The 18,347-nt window shown below is 42.6% G+C and overlaps 1 protein-coding gene across 1 annotated transcript in view; it reads left to right on the top strand.

The window, feature by feature from the left end:
• The first annotated feature begins 7,507 nt into the window (after window positions 1-7,507).
• The window catches only part of ptger3 (prostaglandin E receptor 3 (subtype EP3)), a 30,510-nt gene continuing 19,670 nt past the window's right edge, over window positions 7,508-18,347 (top strand). Inside the window, exons 1-2 of the mRNA XM_064990356.1 lie at window positions 7,508-7,774; window positions 8,206-8,491. Coding sequence (XP_064846428.1) covers window positions 7,508-7,774; window positions 8,206-8,491 — 553 coding nt within the window. The remainder of the gene's footprint in view (window positions 7,775-8,205; window positions 8,492-18,347) is intronic.

Here is an 18,347-nt window from a genome sequence, read left to right as displayed (position 1 = left end):
GCTAGCTGGCTAGCTAGCAGTGTTGATTACGTTACGTTAAAAGAACGACAATAGCTGGCTAGCTAACCTAGAAAATCGCTCTAGACTACACAATTGTCTTAGATACAAAGACGGCTATGTAGCTAGCTAGCTACGATCAAACAAATCAAACCGTTGTACTGTAATGAAGTGAAATGAAAATGTGATACTACCTGTGGAGCGAAGCGGAATGTTGACCGGGTTGTTGAAGTTCTATTCGGTAGACGTTGGCTAGCTGTTGGCTAGCTAGCTAGCGGTATATCCTACGTTAAGGACGACAAATAGCTGGCTAGCTAACCTCGGTAAATTAAGATAATCACTCTAAGTCTACACACTCTAAACTACACAATTATCTTGGATATGAAGACAGCAAAGACAACTATGTAGCTAGCTAACACTACACTAATCGAGTCGTTCAGTTGAGTGAATATTTTCTACAGTGCTGGTATTCGTTAGCTAGCTGCTGGGCAGATAGCAGTGTAGACTACGTTAGGACGACGAAATACGATAATTACGCAATTATCTTTGATACAAAGATGGCTATGTAGCTAGCTAAGAAGAAATTGCTAAGATTAGACAAATCAAACCGTTGTACTATAATGAAATGTAATGAAAATGTAATGAAAATGTAATGAAAAGTTATACTACCTGCGGACCGAAGTGTAGATGCGACCGCTCGCTCCAACCCGGAACCTGCGCAGAGAGAGACTGGACATTGGCGAGTAGTATGCTCGGGAGCGATGCTCAATGTGCCGTCTACGGAGCCTGACCGGGTGGGCCAAACAGAGGATCCACTTCGGGAAAGTCGTGTTCCTGGTGGTAATATTGGTGAGCTGATGTTGTTCTTATATCCAATAGTTCCTCCCGACTGTATGTAATAAAGCCTAAGATGTCCTGGTGTAACAATGTAAGAAATGACACGTAAAAAAACAAAAACTGCATATTTTCCTAGGATCGCGAAGCGGCCATCTGCCGGCGCCGGAAGTAGTGTGGAGACTTTGTCATATATAATATGCAAATATGAAAATGTCTACTTCCTACAAGGTTTGTCAATAGCACTAATAACAAGGAATTTTCATGCGTCAATGAGGCTTCGGTCCTGAAAGTCAGTTGGCGCTCCCCCCTCATCTCCACATCATGAGTGTGCTCTAATCGTGTAGGCATGTATCCCCACATGCATTGGAATGGGCCACCTTTAAAATGATTTACTTTGACACAGTTCCCCCATCGAGGTTTGGCAGGCCAACAAGTGATTGTGTGCACACATCTGTATAAGTGTGTGTGTGTGTGTGTGTGTTTACATGTGATTGTGTACCCAGGAGTGTGTGTACAGTATGTGTACTGTATGTGTGTGTGTGCGTGTAAAAGAGAGCCTGTAAACGTCTGTCAATCTTTGCATGAATAGTGTCGAGCTGACTAGTAAGGGCCGCCTCAATGACGGACGTACTAGCTTCACTCACATGTGAGTAGTCTTTGCCTGTGGATCCTCTCTTGACTTCATAGAGTGGGTCAACTCCCGCCACACACTGTAGGCCTGGATTATCCCACTGTATGAGCCTCTTTCCCAGTGAGGGAGCCTCCCTGTCTTCCTACCGCTGTTCACGCAAGATATGTTCTGGCCCTACCTTTCTAATTTACCAGGCAACACCCTCACGGGTCAGTCACACTCGCTAAGACCCGGGTATAGGGTAAAGATGATATACATGCCATTACGCTTTGAACACACCAACTGCGTCATTGCGTTTTGGTACACGAGAAGTACATTCATTTCCAATGGAATGCTGCGTTTGCCTTGCAGCATTGCGTTGGAAAGGCAGTTGCAGTGCGTTCTGTGTGGTGCATATGTTAGATAAATCTAATGTACGCATCAAATTGTATGCGTAGACTTGGCAGAAAGTTGCAAATTGTGAATGTTGAATTTTTGTTGCACACATATCCAGTAAAAAAAATGTGGAATTACATAATAAAAAACAGTTTGATTGCATCATTTCTTTACATATCCTCTAGCAATCCCCCATCCCGCATGAGGGAGCATAATCATCGACTGACACTAATTAGCATAACGCAACGGACATAAATATTCCTAGAAAATATTCATATTCATGAAAATCACAAGTGATATGTTGACACACAGCTTAGTATTTTGTTAATCACCCTGTCATCTCAGATTTTCAAAATATGCTTTACAGCCAAAGCTAGACAAGCACTGGTGTAAGTTTATCGATAGCCTAGCATAGCATTTTGTCCAGCTAGCAGCAGGTAACTTGGTCACGGAAATCAGAAAAGCAATCAGATTTAGTTTACCTTTGAGCTTCGGATGTTTTCACTCACGAGACTCCCAGTTAGATAGCCAATGTTCCTTTTTTCCAAAAATATTATTTTTCTAGGCGAAATCGCTCTTTACGTTTGGCTGAGAAATCGCCCGGAAATTGCAGTCACGAACACTACGAAAACTGCGAAAAATATTCCAAATTAGCTCCATAATATCGACAGAAACATGGCAAACGTTGTCTATAATCAATCCTCAAAGTGTTTTTAAATATCTATTCGTTAATATATCCACCGTGACAATTGGATTTTCAGTAGGACCGATTGGAATAATGGCCACCTCTGTATTTTACACGATAATCACTCTGGGAGCATCAGGTGACCACTTGCGCAATGTAGCCGCTTACAGGTATTCTTCAACACAAATGCGTAAAACTACGTCACAATGCTGTAGACACCTTGGGGAATACGGAGAAAAAGTAATCTGGTTGATAGCCCATTCACTGCTCAATAGGGACGCATTGGAACGCAGCGCTTTCAAAACATGAGGCACTTCTGGATTGGATTTTTCTCAGGCTTTCGCCTGCAATATCACTTCTGTTATACTCACAGACAATATTTTTACAGTTTTGGAAACTTTAGTGTATTCTATCCTAAGCTGCCAATTATATGCATATTCTAGCATCTTGTCCTGACAAAATATCCCGTTTACTACGGGAACGTTGTTTTTCCTGAAATGAAAATACTGCCCCCTAGTCACAAAAGGATATTATTTTCATTTATTTGCCAAGTAGCAAACATATTATTTATTCGATGACATCTAAACATTTATTATGAGAGCCTATAATATAATTTCCCTCCAAAATGCATAGTTTTGGAATGAAATGCAATAATAAATAGTCAGAGAGTAAGCTCTTTAAACAATGAGACCAACGTTGAAGAAGGTGGTTTTGATCGTGCTGTTGGGCTGGGACCAGCCCCACCGAAAGCAGGTGTGTGTGGGTTCAGAGATGGTTGATGTCCCGAGAGCATGCAGTGGAGATCCACCATCTCATTCAAGAGCTTTGTCTATTTCGAGAGGAATTTCGAAGTTACTTTCGCCTGGACCGAAGCGAGTTCAATCCCCTGCTCCAGATGGTTGGAGCCAGGATCGCCATGGATACCAACTACCAGAGTCCATTAGCCCAGTTGAACGCCTGGTGTTTTGTCTCTGGTAAGCTAAATGATAGTGAATTTTTTAAGTTTTTGATACCGTAATTGATTGATATTAGATATATTTTATGTGCAACCTAGCTAGCTAAAGGGCTTTCTAGTTAATAGGCCCTATGTGACATGAGATGTACTTTTACAGAATGTTCATTAGCATTATAACTTTTCCCAAAGTTGGTTTAAAATCCTTATTCGAGGCAAGGTTAGTTTTTGAATGCGCCTTTGGGATTCTGGCAGACAGAATGGTGGATAATGTATTGGAGAGTGTATTGAGAATGTATTGGAGAGTGCTTGGTCTCAGCCCCTCAAATGTCGATGCCTGTGTGAAGGCCACATGTGTTCTCCACAACGACCTGCAGAGGTCATTTCAGGAGCCGCTCCGGATGGAGACGGGCTCGGCAAATGGTCACCTACCTGAGGTCACCAGGGCAGGTGCCAACAACACCCCCAGACAGGCACTCCAGGTGAGGGAGAAGCTGACCACCTACTTCTCATTACCAGAAAGTGAAGTCCCATGGCAGTATGCCATGGAGTGAAAAGGCTTTTTTAAGAGCCCCCTAACACCAAAGTTATTTTAAGAACCATCCACCATTGTCCCCAGATTATTGTATGTCTCCTTGTCTCTCTTCATTTGGAAGTTGTATTTAATAAGTGAAATGTAGGAGTAAAGACCACACCTTAACCCCTTCCCTCTCCCATTAACATCAGTATAATACACACCTGACATGGTACATCAGGTGAGCAGGACCTCTAAGGTTATACGACATACAGTTAGTATGATAATGGGAAAAGGTAACCTAGGGTCCGTACAGATAATATAGTTTACCACCATCTTCAATGGCCTGACAAAATGCAGGTGGGGAAAAAACAATTAGGAAGATAATGTGTCTGGTCTTAGATCTGCAAAGGTGTAGGGAAGAAATAAGCAGATTAAGTCTAAATGAGATTTTAATAAACAACTGACTATGAAATCATTAGAATTAATAAGTATTCCAGTACAGGTAAGAACATTTGTACAAAAAATAAAAACAATTGAAAGAGGTGTATGTGTGTGCATGTATGTGTGTTTAAAAATCCCAAAATGTATGTGTAACTTATGTGTAACAACAAGAACATGTATTTTTGGCACAACTGCAGACAGATAACGGGGCCTACTCATAACGACTAGACATAGTAGCGAAACTTCAGACATGGCCATAAAGAGAGAGAGGGCAGGGCACTGGAGACCTGAGGAATGGAGGAGAGGTGTGTGTCTGAAAAAACTAAAAGTGAATGTGTAGCCACAACACAGGTAAACACACATTTCAACTTTAGTCTTTTAACTATTCATGAAAATCGCAAATGAAATGAAATAAATATATTTGCTCTCAAGCTTAGACTTTTGTTAACAACAATGTCATCTCAGATTTTCAAAATATGCTTTTGAACCATAGCAAAACAAGCATTGGTGTAAGAGTATTGATAGCTAGCGTAGCATTTAGCGTAGCATTTAGCGGGAAACATTTGCACAAAAACCAGAAAAGGATTCAAATAAAATCATTTACCTTTGAAGAACTTCGGATGTTTTCAATGAGGAGACTCTCAGTTACATAGCAAATGTTCAGTTTTTCCTGAAAGATTCTTTGTGTAGGAGAAATCTCTCCGTTTTGTACATCACGTTTGGGTACCAAAACAAAACAAAAATTCAGTCATCAAAACGGCGAACTGTTTTCCAAATTAACTCCATAATGTTGACTGAAACACGGCAAATGCTGTTTATAATCAATCCTCAAGGTGTTTTTCACATGTCTCTTCATTGCTATATCGTTCGTGGATGTCTACTTTCTCCTCTGAATCGCTTGGAAAAAGACGTGCAGCTGAAGATGACGCACCAATTTCGACGGAGGACACCGGGCGGACACCTGGCAAATGTAGTCTCTTATGGTCAATCTTCCAATGATATGCCTACAAATACGTCACAATGCTGCAGACACCTTGGGGAAACGATAGATCGGGCAGTCTCATTCCTTGCGCAATCACAGCCATATAAGGAGACTGTCAGGATTTGGCCAGGGTTGTTCCGGGTTTTGGTCACTAGATGCCCCCATTGTGCTTTTTGACCTTATGTTTTTTCCCTTGTTCCCCATTATTATTTGCACCTGTGCCTCGTTTCCCCTGGTTGTATTTAAACCCTTAGTTTCCCTCAGTTCTGTGCTCTGTGTTTGTATGTTAGCACCCAGCCCTAGTGTTCTGTGTATTCTTGTCGATTCCGGTGGATGCTCTTGTGGAATTCTGTTTTTGTTTTTGAGTATCTCTTGAGGCTTTTTTGTGCTATTCCTACCACCTTTTGGATTTGCCATTTTTGTATTTAAGGACTTCTCCTTTTTACTTTATTAAATACACCGTCTTAAGTACTGCTGTGTCTGCCTCATCTTCTGGGTTCTGCTGACTATTCGTGGCTCAGTTGGTTAAGTGACTGTTTCTCACTCCGGAGACCCAGGTTCGTAACCGGGTCCTGACAGAGACAATGAAAAACAGAGCCTCAAAAATCCTGCTCATTGCCTGTTTGAAGTTTCATCTTGGTTTCGCCTGTAGCATCAGTTCTGGGGCACTCACAGACAATATCTTTGCAGTTTTGGAAACGTCAGTGTTTTCTTTCCAAAGCTGTCAATTATATGCATAGTCGAGCATCTTTTTGTGACAAAATATTGCGCTTAAAACGTGCACGTTTTTTATCCAATAATTAAATAGCGCCCCCATAGATGTAAGTGGTTAACGTTGCGTTATGCTAATGAGCTTGAGGCTATAAATAGGATCCGGGATTGCTCGACGCAAGAAGTTAAAAGAACAACAAGTGCATTAGAGTTCTCCACTGTGTCAGTTTCAATTCAGTCAATTTTCATGCAATCTATGTACAACTAATAATGAATGCGATCCTAAGCATTGAGAAACTACTAACAAGGACATTGTAAGCGGAATAAGGACAGTTGTAAAATCTCAATTGCATTTCCTTGATTCCTCGCATCCTCTCTCCTCACTTCCTGCTCAAAAGAGGAGGAGAAGGACAAAACAACAACCAGACAACTCCTCTTCCTGTCCTTCCTGTGAGCTGGTTGGCTAAATTGACTCCATCTCTGGAAGGGAATAGAAAAACAACACATACAAGCATTACATAATATGACACCATAAAAGCTGAGATTTATATGAACCAAATACTGCTTGTATAGTGTAGTTAGTGGCATACATATTGGAACAGTGTGGTAAAGTTGGTAATACTTGCTGTTTACTCATGTAATTTGTATTTCAGATCAAAAGATGACAGCCAAATATTTAGACAGCAAGTATTTCAGCAAATATTTGACAGGCAAATATTTAGACAACAAACTTTTTTAGGATATTTTCTAACCCAGAAACAACAGCTACACATTTGCCTCATATTAATTATTTGATCTGAAATATAAATTAGCCTACATGAGTATACTGTAAAAATGACCTACTTCACTGTCGCAATACTTATGACACTGCCTGTGTTGTGGAGAAAAACAACGTACCATTGAACTCGGCATCAAAAAGCAGCTGATGAATTTTAACCTTGACTGCTGCTTTTCTTTGCTGAGGCAGCCTCTTCGGGGTTGGCACCAGGCTCATGGCAAATAGGGTCTCACCTTCCTTCCTGTGAGCATCAGGATTGGCTGCATCCCTCTCGACGGCTTGGAGGAGCCTCTGCTGAAATTAGTTGAGTGGATCTGGGGGCTGATACCACCGATGGCGCCTGGTGTGACGTTGTTCCTCTTTGTTTCTCTCCACGTTTGTCTCCATGGCCACATCCTCTTCAACAAGGTCCTCAGTGGTGACTTCACTTCACCTCACCTCAGTGGTGAGTGTCATAATCTCAGGTGGTCATAGATCCAGAGGTGCTTCCTCTATTTCATCATCTTCCATAATTGTCGATGATGTAGATGTTGTAGAGGGTCTCACTGCACCGGTGATGGTCGCACTAGTAGATGACATATTGGGTTTTGCTGCACCGGTGATGGTCGCACTAGTAGATGACATAGAGGGTATTGATGCACCGGTGGAGGCGGTGGTCTCACTTGTAAATGACGTAGAGGTTCTCGATGCACCGGTGCAGGTGGTGGTCTCACTTGTAAATGACATAGAGGGACTCGCTGCACCGGTGGAGGCGGTGGTCTCACTTGTAAATGACGTAGAGGTTCTCGATGCACCGGTGCAGGTGGTGGTCTCACTTGTAAATGACGTAGAGGGTCTCGATGCAACGGTGGAGGCGGTGGGCTCACTTGTAAATGACATAGAGGGGCTCGCTGGACTGGTGGTCGGAAGAGGGTCTCGATGCACAGGTGGAGGCGGTGGTCTCACTTGTGAATGACGCAGAGGGTCTCGATGCTACGGTGGAGGCGGTGGTCTCACTTGTAAATGACGTAGAGGGGCTCGCTGCACCGGTGGTCTCACTTGTAAATGACGTAGAGGGTCTTGATGCACCGGTACAGGCGGTGGTCTCACTTGTAAATTACGTAGACTGTTTCGCTGCACTGGTGGATGCGGTGGTCTCACTTGTAAATGACATAGAGGGTCTCGCTGCACCGGTGGTCTCACTTGTAAATGACGTAGAGGGTCTTGATGCACCGGTACAGGCGGTGGTCTCACTTGTAAATTACGTAGACTGTTTCGCTGCACTGGTGGATGCGGTGGTCTCACTTGTAAATGACATAGAGGGTCTCGCTGGACTGGTGGTCGGAAGAGGGTCTCGATGCACAGGTGGAGGCGGTGGTCTCACTTGTGAATGACGTAGAGGTTCTCGATGCACCGGTGGAGGTGGTGGTCTCACTTGTAAATGACGTAGAGGTTCTCGATGCACCGGTGCAGGTGGTGGTCTCACTTGTGAATGACGTAGAGGGTCTTGATGCACCGGTGGAGGCGGTGGTCTCACTTGTGAATGACGTAGAGGGTCTCGCTGCACCGTTGGAGGCGGTGGTCTCACTTGTGGATGACGTAAAGGGTTTGGATGTAAAATTGCCACTCGTTGCCCTAGGCACAATAAATGGATCCAGAAAAGAATGAATGTGACAGAAGCGCCAAGGCTGCTGGCCTGAAGCTGCTGACCCAGACCTCTTCTCTTACTCTGCACTTCTCTCTCCCTGATACCTGTCCCTGAGTCCTCTCCACTTCCTCCTACAGTCTTCTTCTACATAGACATGAACATGATAATCCAAACCATCACCTGGCATAACTATAGTTTTTAGATAGCTATCACAGACATGTCACCTACTGTACTGTACACACAGACACTCACGGTTATCTGACCAAATGATCAGGGGTACAGTAGTATCTACCATTTCTATTTATCTAACATACACATTCACACTCTTTCAAACATGATTATTTGGGCAAGTTATCAGTGGTAGTAACTAGCATCATTTACAGTGCCTTGCGAAAGTATTCGGCCCCCTTGAACTTTGCGACCTATTGCCACATTTCAGGCTTCAAACATAAAGATATAAAACTGTATTTTTTTTGTGAAGAATCAACGACAAGTGGGACACAATCATGAAGTGGAACGACATTTATTGGATATTTCAAACTTTTTTAACAAATCAAAAACTGAAAAATTGGGCGTGCAAAATTATTCAGCCCCTTTACTTTCAGTGCAGCAAACTCTCTCTAGAAGTTCAGTGAGGATCTCTGAATGATCCAATGTTGACCTAAATGACTAATGATGATAAATACAATCCACCTGTGTGTAATCAAGTCTCCGTATAAATGCACCTGCACTGTGATAGTCTCAGAGGTCCGTTAAAAGCGCAGAGAGCATCATGAAGAACAAGGAACACACCAGGCAGGTCCGAGATACTGTTGTGAAGAAGTTTAAAGTCGGATTTGGATACAAATAGATTTCCCAAGCTTTAAACATCCCAAGGAGCACTGTGCAAGCGATAATATTGAAAAGGAAGGAGTATCAGACAACTGCAAATCTACCAAGACCTGGCCGTCCCTCTAAACTTTCAGCTCATACAAGGAGAAGACTGATCAGAGATGCAGCCAAGAGGCCCATGATCACTCTGGATGAACTGCAGAGATCTACAGCTGAGGTGGGAGACTCTGTCCATAGGACAACAATCAGTCGTATATTGCACAAATCTGGCCTTTATGGAAGAGTGGCAAGAAAAAATCAATTTCTTAAAGATATCCATAAAAAGTGTCGTTTAAAGTTTGCCACAAGCCACCTGGGAGACACACCAAACATGTGGAAGAAGGTGCTCTGGTCAGATGAAACCAAAATTGAACTTTTTGACAACAATGCAAAACGTTATGTTTGGTGTAAAAGCAACACAGCTCATCACCCTGACCACACCATCCCCACTGTCAAACATGGTGGTGGCAGCATCATGGTTTGGGCCTGCTTTTCTTCAGCAGGGACAGGGAAGATGGTTAAAATTGATGGGAAGATGGATGGAGCCAAATACAGGACCATTCTGGAAGAGAACCTGATGGAGTCTGCAAAAGACCTGAGACTGGGACGGAGATTTGTCTTCCAACAAGACAATGATCCAAAACATAAAGCAAAATCTACAATGGAATGGTTCAAAAATAAACATATCCAGGTGTTAGAATGGCCAAGTCAAAGTCCAGACCTGAATCCAATCGAGAATCTGTGGAAAGAACTGAAAACTGCTGTTCACAAATGCTCTCCATCCAACCTCACTGAGCTCGAGCTGTTTTGCAAGGAGGAATGGGAAAAAATGTCAGTCTCTCGATGTTCAAAACTGATAGAGACATACCCCAAGCGACTTACAGCTGTAATTGCAGCAAAAGGTGGCGCTATAAAGTATTAACTTAAGGGGGCTGAATAATTTTGCACGCCCAATTTTTCAGTTTTTGTTTTGTTAAAAAAGTTTGAAATATCCAATAAATGTCGTTCCACTTCATGATTGTGTCCCACTTGTTGTTGATTCTTCACAAAAAAATACAGTTTTATATCTTTGTTTGAAGCCTGAAATGTGGCAAAAGTTCGCAAAGTTCAAGGGGGCCGAATACTTTCGCAAGGCACTGTATAAAGATGAACTCATGTGGGATTGCATGAGCATCCATTTCCAGTACTCCCTGAAAACAAAGAACAAAAGCAGTCAATATGGTATAATCCAGAACATTGGGAAACAATGTTGTGTGTAGTGTACTGCAGTCAATATTGTACTTACATCCACATATGCTCGTCTGACCTCTTTGTTTCTTTGAGAGATTCTCTCAAACGGCACCTTATAAAGTTCTTTCATTCTGATCTGGTTTCGCTTGAGAATTGCGAGCCAATGTGGACGGGCTGACTTGTTGAATGTTGTTGAATATAGTGTTGTCTTGGATGATGTGGCTTTGAATTTCTCGTAATCTGATTTCATTATTTTCCAAAACCAAGTTTACAATGGCAGCTTCCTGTACCCCGGTGAACATTTGGCCCCTTCCTCCACCATGGTTGCCTCTCTCAGCTCTTTAGAAAAACAAAAATATAGGGCTTGGACAATGCAACCTCAAGAAATTTCCCCCACAGTAGAGTAAATTCTACAGGAAATGTGTGCAGTTAGTGTATGACATCAGCCATTCTTGAAGTAAACAGGTGTCACCCAACTGATACACTATGACATGGGGTGTACTACATAGTGTGAAAGAAATTTTGGTTTACATACCTGTACTCCAGTCTAAATGTCCGAATGACACAGGCCACAGTAAAACGGCTCAAGTTGGGCTGCACTCTCTGTACAGCCTCTCGCATTGTCAGCCCATGGTTGATGACATGATCATCAACCCTCTCATTCTCACCCTCCCTCTTCCTCTCTCTGCAACGGCTTCCATTGTTGTTGTAAAACAAAAGGTGCTCACTTGTGGCCTTTTCATAGTGCTTACTTCCTGATTGAAGTGGTAACATTTAACCATTGAGGTGTTTAGCCAGGTGGCACATGTATTGGCAGATTAGCTCATGTAGTGTCATTTTGAATGGCAGTGTTTTGAAATGGCAAACATGTGACTTTATGTCAGATTGTTGTGTCTTATGCATGTGTGTAAAGCAGAAAATGTGTTTAGACTTTTGGAGACTTGAGAAGAGGTTTTGCTCTCTGTGTGTCAGTTTAAATAATTGTGCTGTGCATGTCTTTTTAGTGTGTTAGTAATTTTAAAAAACTGTAATAAGATAATGATAAAACTACTCTTTCAAAATGCCAATGTTTATTTAGTTATGGATCCATAATGAATTACTATGGGAATAAATATCACTGAATTACAGAAATATCCTCCAATCCTCTGTATGTAATTATTGGCGAAGAGTCACGTCATATTCTTCAATGTAGTGTAGGCCTGCCGTAGGAAACATGAGTCTCACTAGTGCTGTTAAAAGTGGGTTAGGTCTTGTTTATTTAAAGAGAATATTGAAGTTAGAAGCAATAGGATTTGAAGCAATAGCCTACAACTGTTTCAACACCGTTTCACGCTGCTCTGAAATAATAATTTGTTCTTAATTACAACGACGGCCTACTCCTTCCACACTATCAGGGAATTGAACCCCGGTCTCACGTGTGCCTGCATGACACAGGTATTCTTTAGCTAAATAGCCCAGTACTGTACTCCTGACCATCACATTGTACAGCACCATATTTTCCGTTCCTTCCAAACAGAAACCCAGAGGGTTATTGTTTTTCTTGGGATAGAAACACAATTATATGAATCAAATTAATTAAGCAAGTACCAGTGAAAAGTTTAGACACACCTACTCATTCCAGGGTTTTCTTTATTTTTACTATTTTCTATATTGTAGAATAATAGTTAAGACATCACAACTATGAAATAGCACACATGGAACCAGTTAAGAACAAATTCCTATTTACAAGGACAGCTTACGCCTACCTCCCCATCGGGGAATTGAACCCCGGTCTCCCTCATGCCTGCATTCTCTAGTAGTGTCACTATTGAAGGCTTTCAAATGCTTCGCAAAGATGCCCTCTGGTGGTCAAACTTGCACTAACTAGCAATACTGGTACCAGTGGTTCACACTTAAATAATGTGCCATAGAATTCTGCGGCATCATGTAAGCTGCACCGCAGTACGCTGCAACTTTTAAAGGACAAACCTTGTAACACAATGTATGTACAATGTTGTAGCACAATGGTGGAGCACCTATTTGGGTGATGCCACAGCAGCCATTTTGCATTAGAGAGCTCACAGCAAAAGAGTTATGTTAGTTAGGCCAGATTGGAAGAAAATATTGTGCAATGGAAAATTTGAATTTCTGCTTCTTATTGGACATGTTCAGATAGGACCCCAGAGACGGAGGTCGGAAAACAGTGAATTGTCCATATCCAACAGTTTTTTTCTGTTTTGTGCCTAGTTAACACACAACCCAGCTATGTTTTAAAACTGTAATTCCTGGGGGGGGTTGGAGGGGCACCATGTGCGACTGACGTGTTTTCCGTTTGCTCCCGCAGTATTCTTAAATGTATGTGAATTTAGCAGCAGAACCGTACTTATTTTCAAGTATTAGTTTGGTGATCCCTTTCCGTAAAAACCAAGACTACTTTGCTTTCGAATGTCAGCATGTCGACAAAACATAATGCCAAAAACATGACTTTGAGAAAACCCGGCCTACAAGACCCACACTCATCACCGCCCACTCCTGAGTCTGATGGCCCGGGGACTCACACTTTACCCGGGGGTGCGGCTTGGCCTGGTGGCACTGCAATGAACATTCTTGAGGCCATCAAACTACTACACTCGGAAATAGTTGCTACGATTGAGGCCCGAATACAGGAGGTTTCTGATACTTTAAAAGCAGGTCTAACCATCCTGCGGAACGAGACTGTTCCAGCAATCTCATCACTCAAAACAACAGAGTTGCACACTACAACGATTGCAGCACTGGAGACCTCCACTACCAATGTCTCTGACTTAACTACCTCCCTGGAGGCTGACGTGAAACGCCTGGCTGCAGATTTGAAAAAGGTGCAGGAGAGTTGTGAGTTTAAAGGGATTCTCTCGCCGCAATAACCGGAGACTTGTATTGGTCCCAGAGTCAGCAGTAATGCCTCGCGCCACGGATTTTGTTTCTGGGCTGCTGAAGGATATTCTTGCCTTGGATGAGAAGCCCCTGATTGATGGTGCCCACCGGTCGCTGTGACCAAAGCCCCGGGATGGTGAGAGGCCCGGTGACATATTTATTGAAGTGCACTTTTTCCATGAGAAGATGGAGATTCTTCGACGAGCCCGCAATATCACTCTGAGCTTTCAAGGACAGAGCTTCTCCATCTACCAGGACTACTCCCCCACTGTTTCCAGGCAGCGCGCAGCTTTTGGGCAGGCCAAATGACTACTACGGGACCATCCAGGTGTGAAGTATGGATTGCGATTCCTGGTCCGTTATTCTCTTTACCATCTCATGATGGTAAAGACTACACATTTGAGTCTCTGGATGAGGCCATGGCTCACATTCAACGTCACATGAAGAAGTCTTGATCTTGCCCATAGATCAGCAACTGTTGCTTGCAAACTGTGGATAGTAAGTAGCCCACCTGTGGTACAAATATGTTTAGTTTTAACATACTATTCTTGTATAGTTGTTGAGTTGACGAACACATTCAGGCTTATTTGATGATGTGATCTAATGTTTTGAGCATCTAGTGTGCTTGCCTTACAAGCATTGTCATTTTAATTTCATTCTATTAAGGTTTTACTTAACTCCTTTGCTTAAAGGCTGTCTCATTCACCTATTCAGTTTGTTTACATAGTGTCTCAGTGACTCAAAATATTTCTGGCTATTTGTTAACCACTTCACTTCATTTCTAAAGGTTTTGAATGTAATTTATGCCCAGCAAATGTTCAACGTTGCACACATATAGTTTTTTGGTCTTGGCTGTAAGTTGCCTTATCGTCAAACTAGACAATTATTGTAAAAAAAAATGTTTGATCGTCTTTGCTTACTTCAAATTAGGTTTTTGATTGAGAGCCTTTATACATTTGATTTATTTTCTCTCTCAATGCCTGTTATAAGACTGGGAATATAAGTGGTAATTGTAATTTCGTTTGCACAAGGGATTCACTTTATTTTTTATTTTTCTCTCTTTTTGCTGCTTGATCCACTAACACAAAACACGACTTTAAAGAGCGGGACTGTGGGTTTGGGTTTAACACTGCACTCTCACAGACATACAGTGCGAAGAGAACATGTTCTATTTAGGCTTGTACCTCGTTTGGGGAGGTACTGTCTGGGATGGGGGGAAGAGGTTGAGGGAGGAAGGAGGTTGAATTGTTCAGATCTAATGTTGTCATTGAATAAAATAAAAAAAATCTGTACTTTTTCCAAAAATCTTGCAGTGTGCTTTATTACTCGAGGCGGCATGGTAGCCTAGTGGTTAGAGTGTTGGACTAATAACCGAAAGGTTGACAAGGTACAAAATTGTCGTTCTGCCCCTTAACAGACAGTTAACCCACTGTTCCTAGGCCGTCATTGAAAATAAGAATTCTTAATGGCATCAGACCGAGGCTTTGCATCTTTTCTCGTGCTCCTAGACCTTTGTGCTGCTTTTGATACCTCCGATCACCACATTCTTTTGGAGAGATTGGAAACCCAAATTGGTCTACACTGGCATGGTTTAGATCTTATCTGTCGGAAAGATATCAGTTTGTCTCTGTGAATGGTTTGTCCTCTGACAAATCAACTGTCAATTTCGGTGTTCCGTTTAAGGACCACTATTGTTTTCACTATACATTTTACCTCTTGGGGATGTTATTCGAAAACATAATGTTAACTTTCACTGCTATGCGGATGACACACAGCTTTACATTTCAATGAAACATGGTGAAGCCCCAAAATTGCCCTCGCTAGAAGCCTGTGTTTCAGACATAAGGAAGTGGATGGCTGCAAACGTTCTACTTTTAAACTCGGACAAAACAGAGATGCTTGTTCTAGGTCCCAAGAAACAAAGAGATCTGTTGAATCTGACAATTAATCTTAATGGTTTTACAGTCATCTCAAATAAAACTGTGAAGGACCTCGGCGTTACTCTGGAACCTGATCTCTCTTTTGATGAACATATCAAGACTGTTTCAAGGACAGCTTTTTTTCCATCTACGTAACATTGCAAAAATCCGAAACTTTCTCTCCAAAAATTATGCGGAAAAATGTATCCATGCTTTTGTTACTTCTAGGTTAGACTACTGCAATACTCTATTTTACAGCTACCCGGATAAAGCACTAAATAAACTTAATTTAGTGCTAAATATGGCTGCTAGAATCCTGACAAGAACCAAAAAATTGGATCATATTACTCCAGTGCTTGCCTCCCTACACTGGCTTCCTGTCAAGGCAAGGGCTGAGGTTTCAAGGTTTTACTGCTAACCTACAAAGCATTACATGGGCTTGCTCCTACCTATCTCTCTGATTTGGTCCTGCCGTACATACCTACACGTACGCTACGCTCACAAGACGCAGGCCTCCTAATTGTCCCTAGAATTTCTAAGCAAACAGCTGGAGGCAGGGCTTTCTCCTATAGAATGGTCTGCCTACCCATGTGAGAGACGCAGACTCGGTCTCAAACTTTAAGTCTTTATTGAAGACTCATCTCTTCAGCAGGTCCTATGATTGAGTGTAGTCTGGCCCAGGAGTGTGAAGGTGAACAGAAACAGAACCGCCTTTGCTGTCTCTGCCTGGCCAGTTCCCCTCTCTCCACTGGGATTCTCTGCCTCTAACCCTATTACAGGGGCTGAGTCACTGGCATACTGGTGCTCTTCCATACCTTCCCTTGGAGGGGTGCGTCACTTGAGTGGGTTGAGTCACTGACGTGATCTTCCTGTCTGGGTTGGTGCCCCCTTGGGTTGTGCCATGGCGGAGATCTTTGTGGGCTATACTCGGCCTTGTCTCAGAATGGTAAGTTGGTGGTTGAAGATATCCCTCTAGTGGTGTGAGGGCGTTGTTTTGGCAAAGTGGGTCGGGTTATACCCTGCCTGTTTGGCCCTGTTTGGGAGTATCGTCGGATGGGGCCACAATGTCTCCCAAACCCTCCTGTCTCAGCCTCCAGTATTTATGCTGCAGTAGTTTATGTGTTAGGGGGAAAGGGTCAGTCTATTATATCTGGAGTATTTCTCTTGTCTTATCCGGTGTCTTCTGTGAATTTAAGTATGCTCTCTCTAATTCTCTCTTTCTCTCTCTCGGAGGACCTGAGCCCTAGGACCATGCCTCAGGACTACCTGGCATGATGACTCCTTGCTTTCCCCAGTCCACCAGGCCGTGCTGCTGCTCCAGTTTCAACAGTTCTGTCTGCGGCTATGGAACCCTGACCTGTCCACTGGACGTGCTACATGTCCCAGACCTGCTGTTTTCAACCTTCTAGAGACAGCAGTAGTGGTAGAGATACTCTGAATGGTCAGCTATGAAAAGCCAACTGACATTTACTCCTGAGGTGCTGACCTTTTGCACCCTCAACAACCACTGTGATTATCATTATTGGACCCTGCTGGTCATCTATGAACATTTGAACATCTTGGCCATGTTCTGTAATAATGTCCACCCGGCACAGCCAGAAGAGGACTGGCCACCCCTCATAGCCTGGTTCCTCTCTAGGTTTCTTCCTGGGTCCTGGCCTTTCTAGGGAGTTTTTCCTAGCCACCGTGCTTCTACACCTGCATTGCTTGCTGTTTGTGGTTTTAGGCTGGGATTCTTCACAGCACTTTGAGATATCAGCTGATGTAAAAAAAATGATTTGATTATGGTATCAGGTACTTTTTAGAGAAACTGTATAATATTGTGAAGAGGCAACATACAAGTTTTTATCCAAATTGCACAGTGTCGTGGCAGGCTACATTGTCAATCCACTCATTAGGTTTTGAGACATAAGAATATCATAGAATGAACTTCCATTTTTACGAAGGATGTTTTACAGATGTTGGTGACATAAACCCAGATTTATTCTTGTGTGTGCAATTAAGTATAAGTGAGAAAAAAAGTATTACCAACTCAGGTGTGTAAAACCATCTTGAAATGTCTATTGTATTCACCAAGAAGCTTGCTAAACTGATTTGATTTACTGTGAAGGTAAGTATTTTTCTTTACTTTCTTCTATTTCTTGTTTTGAGTAAGTGCAAGGAATTCTGATGGTGTCGTTTTAGGCTTAGCAAACTAATTATTTGTAGCTGACAGTTTAATCATTAATTTTACCTCCTTAACTAATTGGTGGCCTAAGTACACTATATATACAAAAGTATGTGGACACCCCTTCAAATTAGTGGATTCTGCTATTTCAGCTATACCTGTTGCTGACAGCTGTATAAAATTGAACCCACAGCCATGCAATCTCCATAGACAAACATTGGCAGTACAATGGCCTTACTGAAGAGCTGTGACTTTCAATTTGGCACTGTCATTGGATGCCACTTTTCCAGCAAGTCAGTTTGTAAAATTTCTGTCCTACTAGAGCTGCCCCGGTCAACTGTAAGGGTAGTTATTGTGAAGTGGAAAGGTCTAGGAGCAACAATTGCTCAGCCGTGAAATGGTGGGCCACACAAACTCACAGAACGGAACTGGCGAGTTTTGGCACACGTAAAAATTGTCTGTCCTCAGTTGCAACACTCATTACTGAGTTCCAAACTGCCTCTGGAAGCAACGTCAGCACAAAAACTGTTTGTCAGGAGCTTCATGAAATGGGTTTCCATGGCCAAGCACCTGCACATAAGCCTAAGATCACCATGGAGCAGTGGAAACGCGTTCTATGGAGTGATGAATTACACTTCATCATCTGGCAGTCCGACGGACGGGTCTTGGTTTGGCGGATGCCAGGAGAACGCTACCTGCCCGAATGCATAGTAGTGTCAATTGTAAAGTTTAGTGG

This window comes from Oncorhynchus masou, chromosome 16 (genome assembly GCF_036934945.1).
Source record: "Oncorhynchus masou masou isolate Uvic2021 chromosome 16, UVic_Omas_1.1, whole genome shotgun sequence".
In the NCBI taxonomy this organism is placed as follows: Eukaryota; Metazoa; Chordata; class Actinopteri; order Salmoniformes; family Salmonidae; genus Oncorhynchus; species Oncorhynchus masou.
Note: the sequence above shows the minus strand (reverse complement) of the source record. Positions and strands in the feature narration are given on the sequence as shown.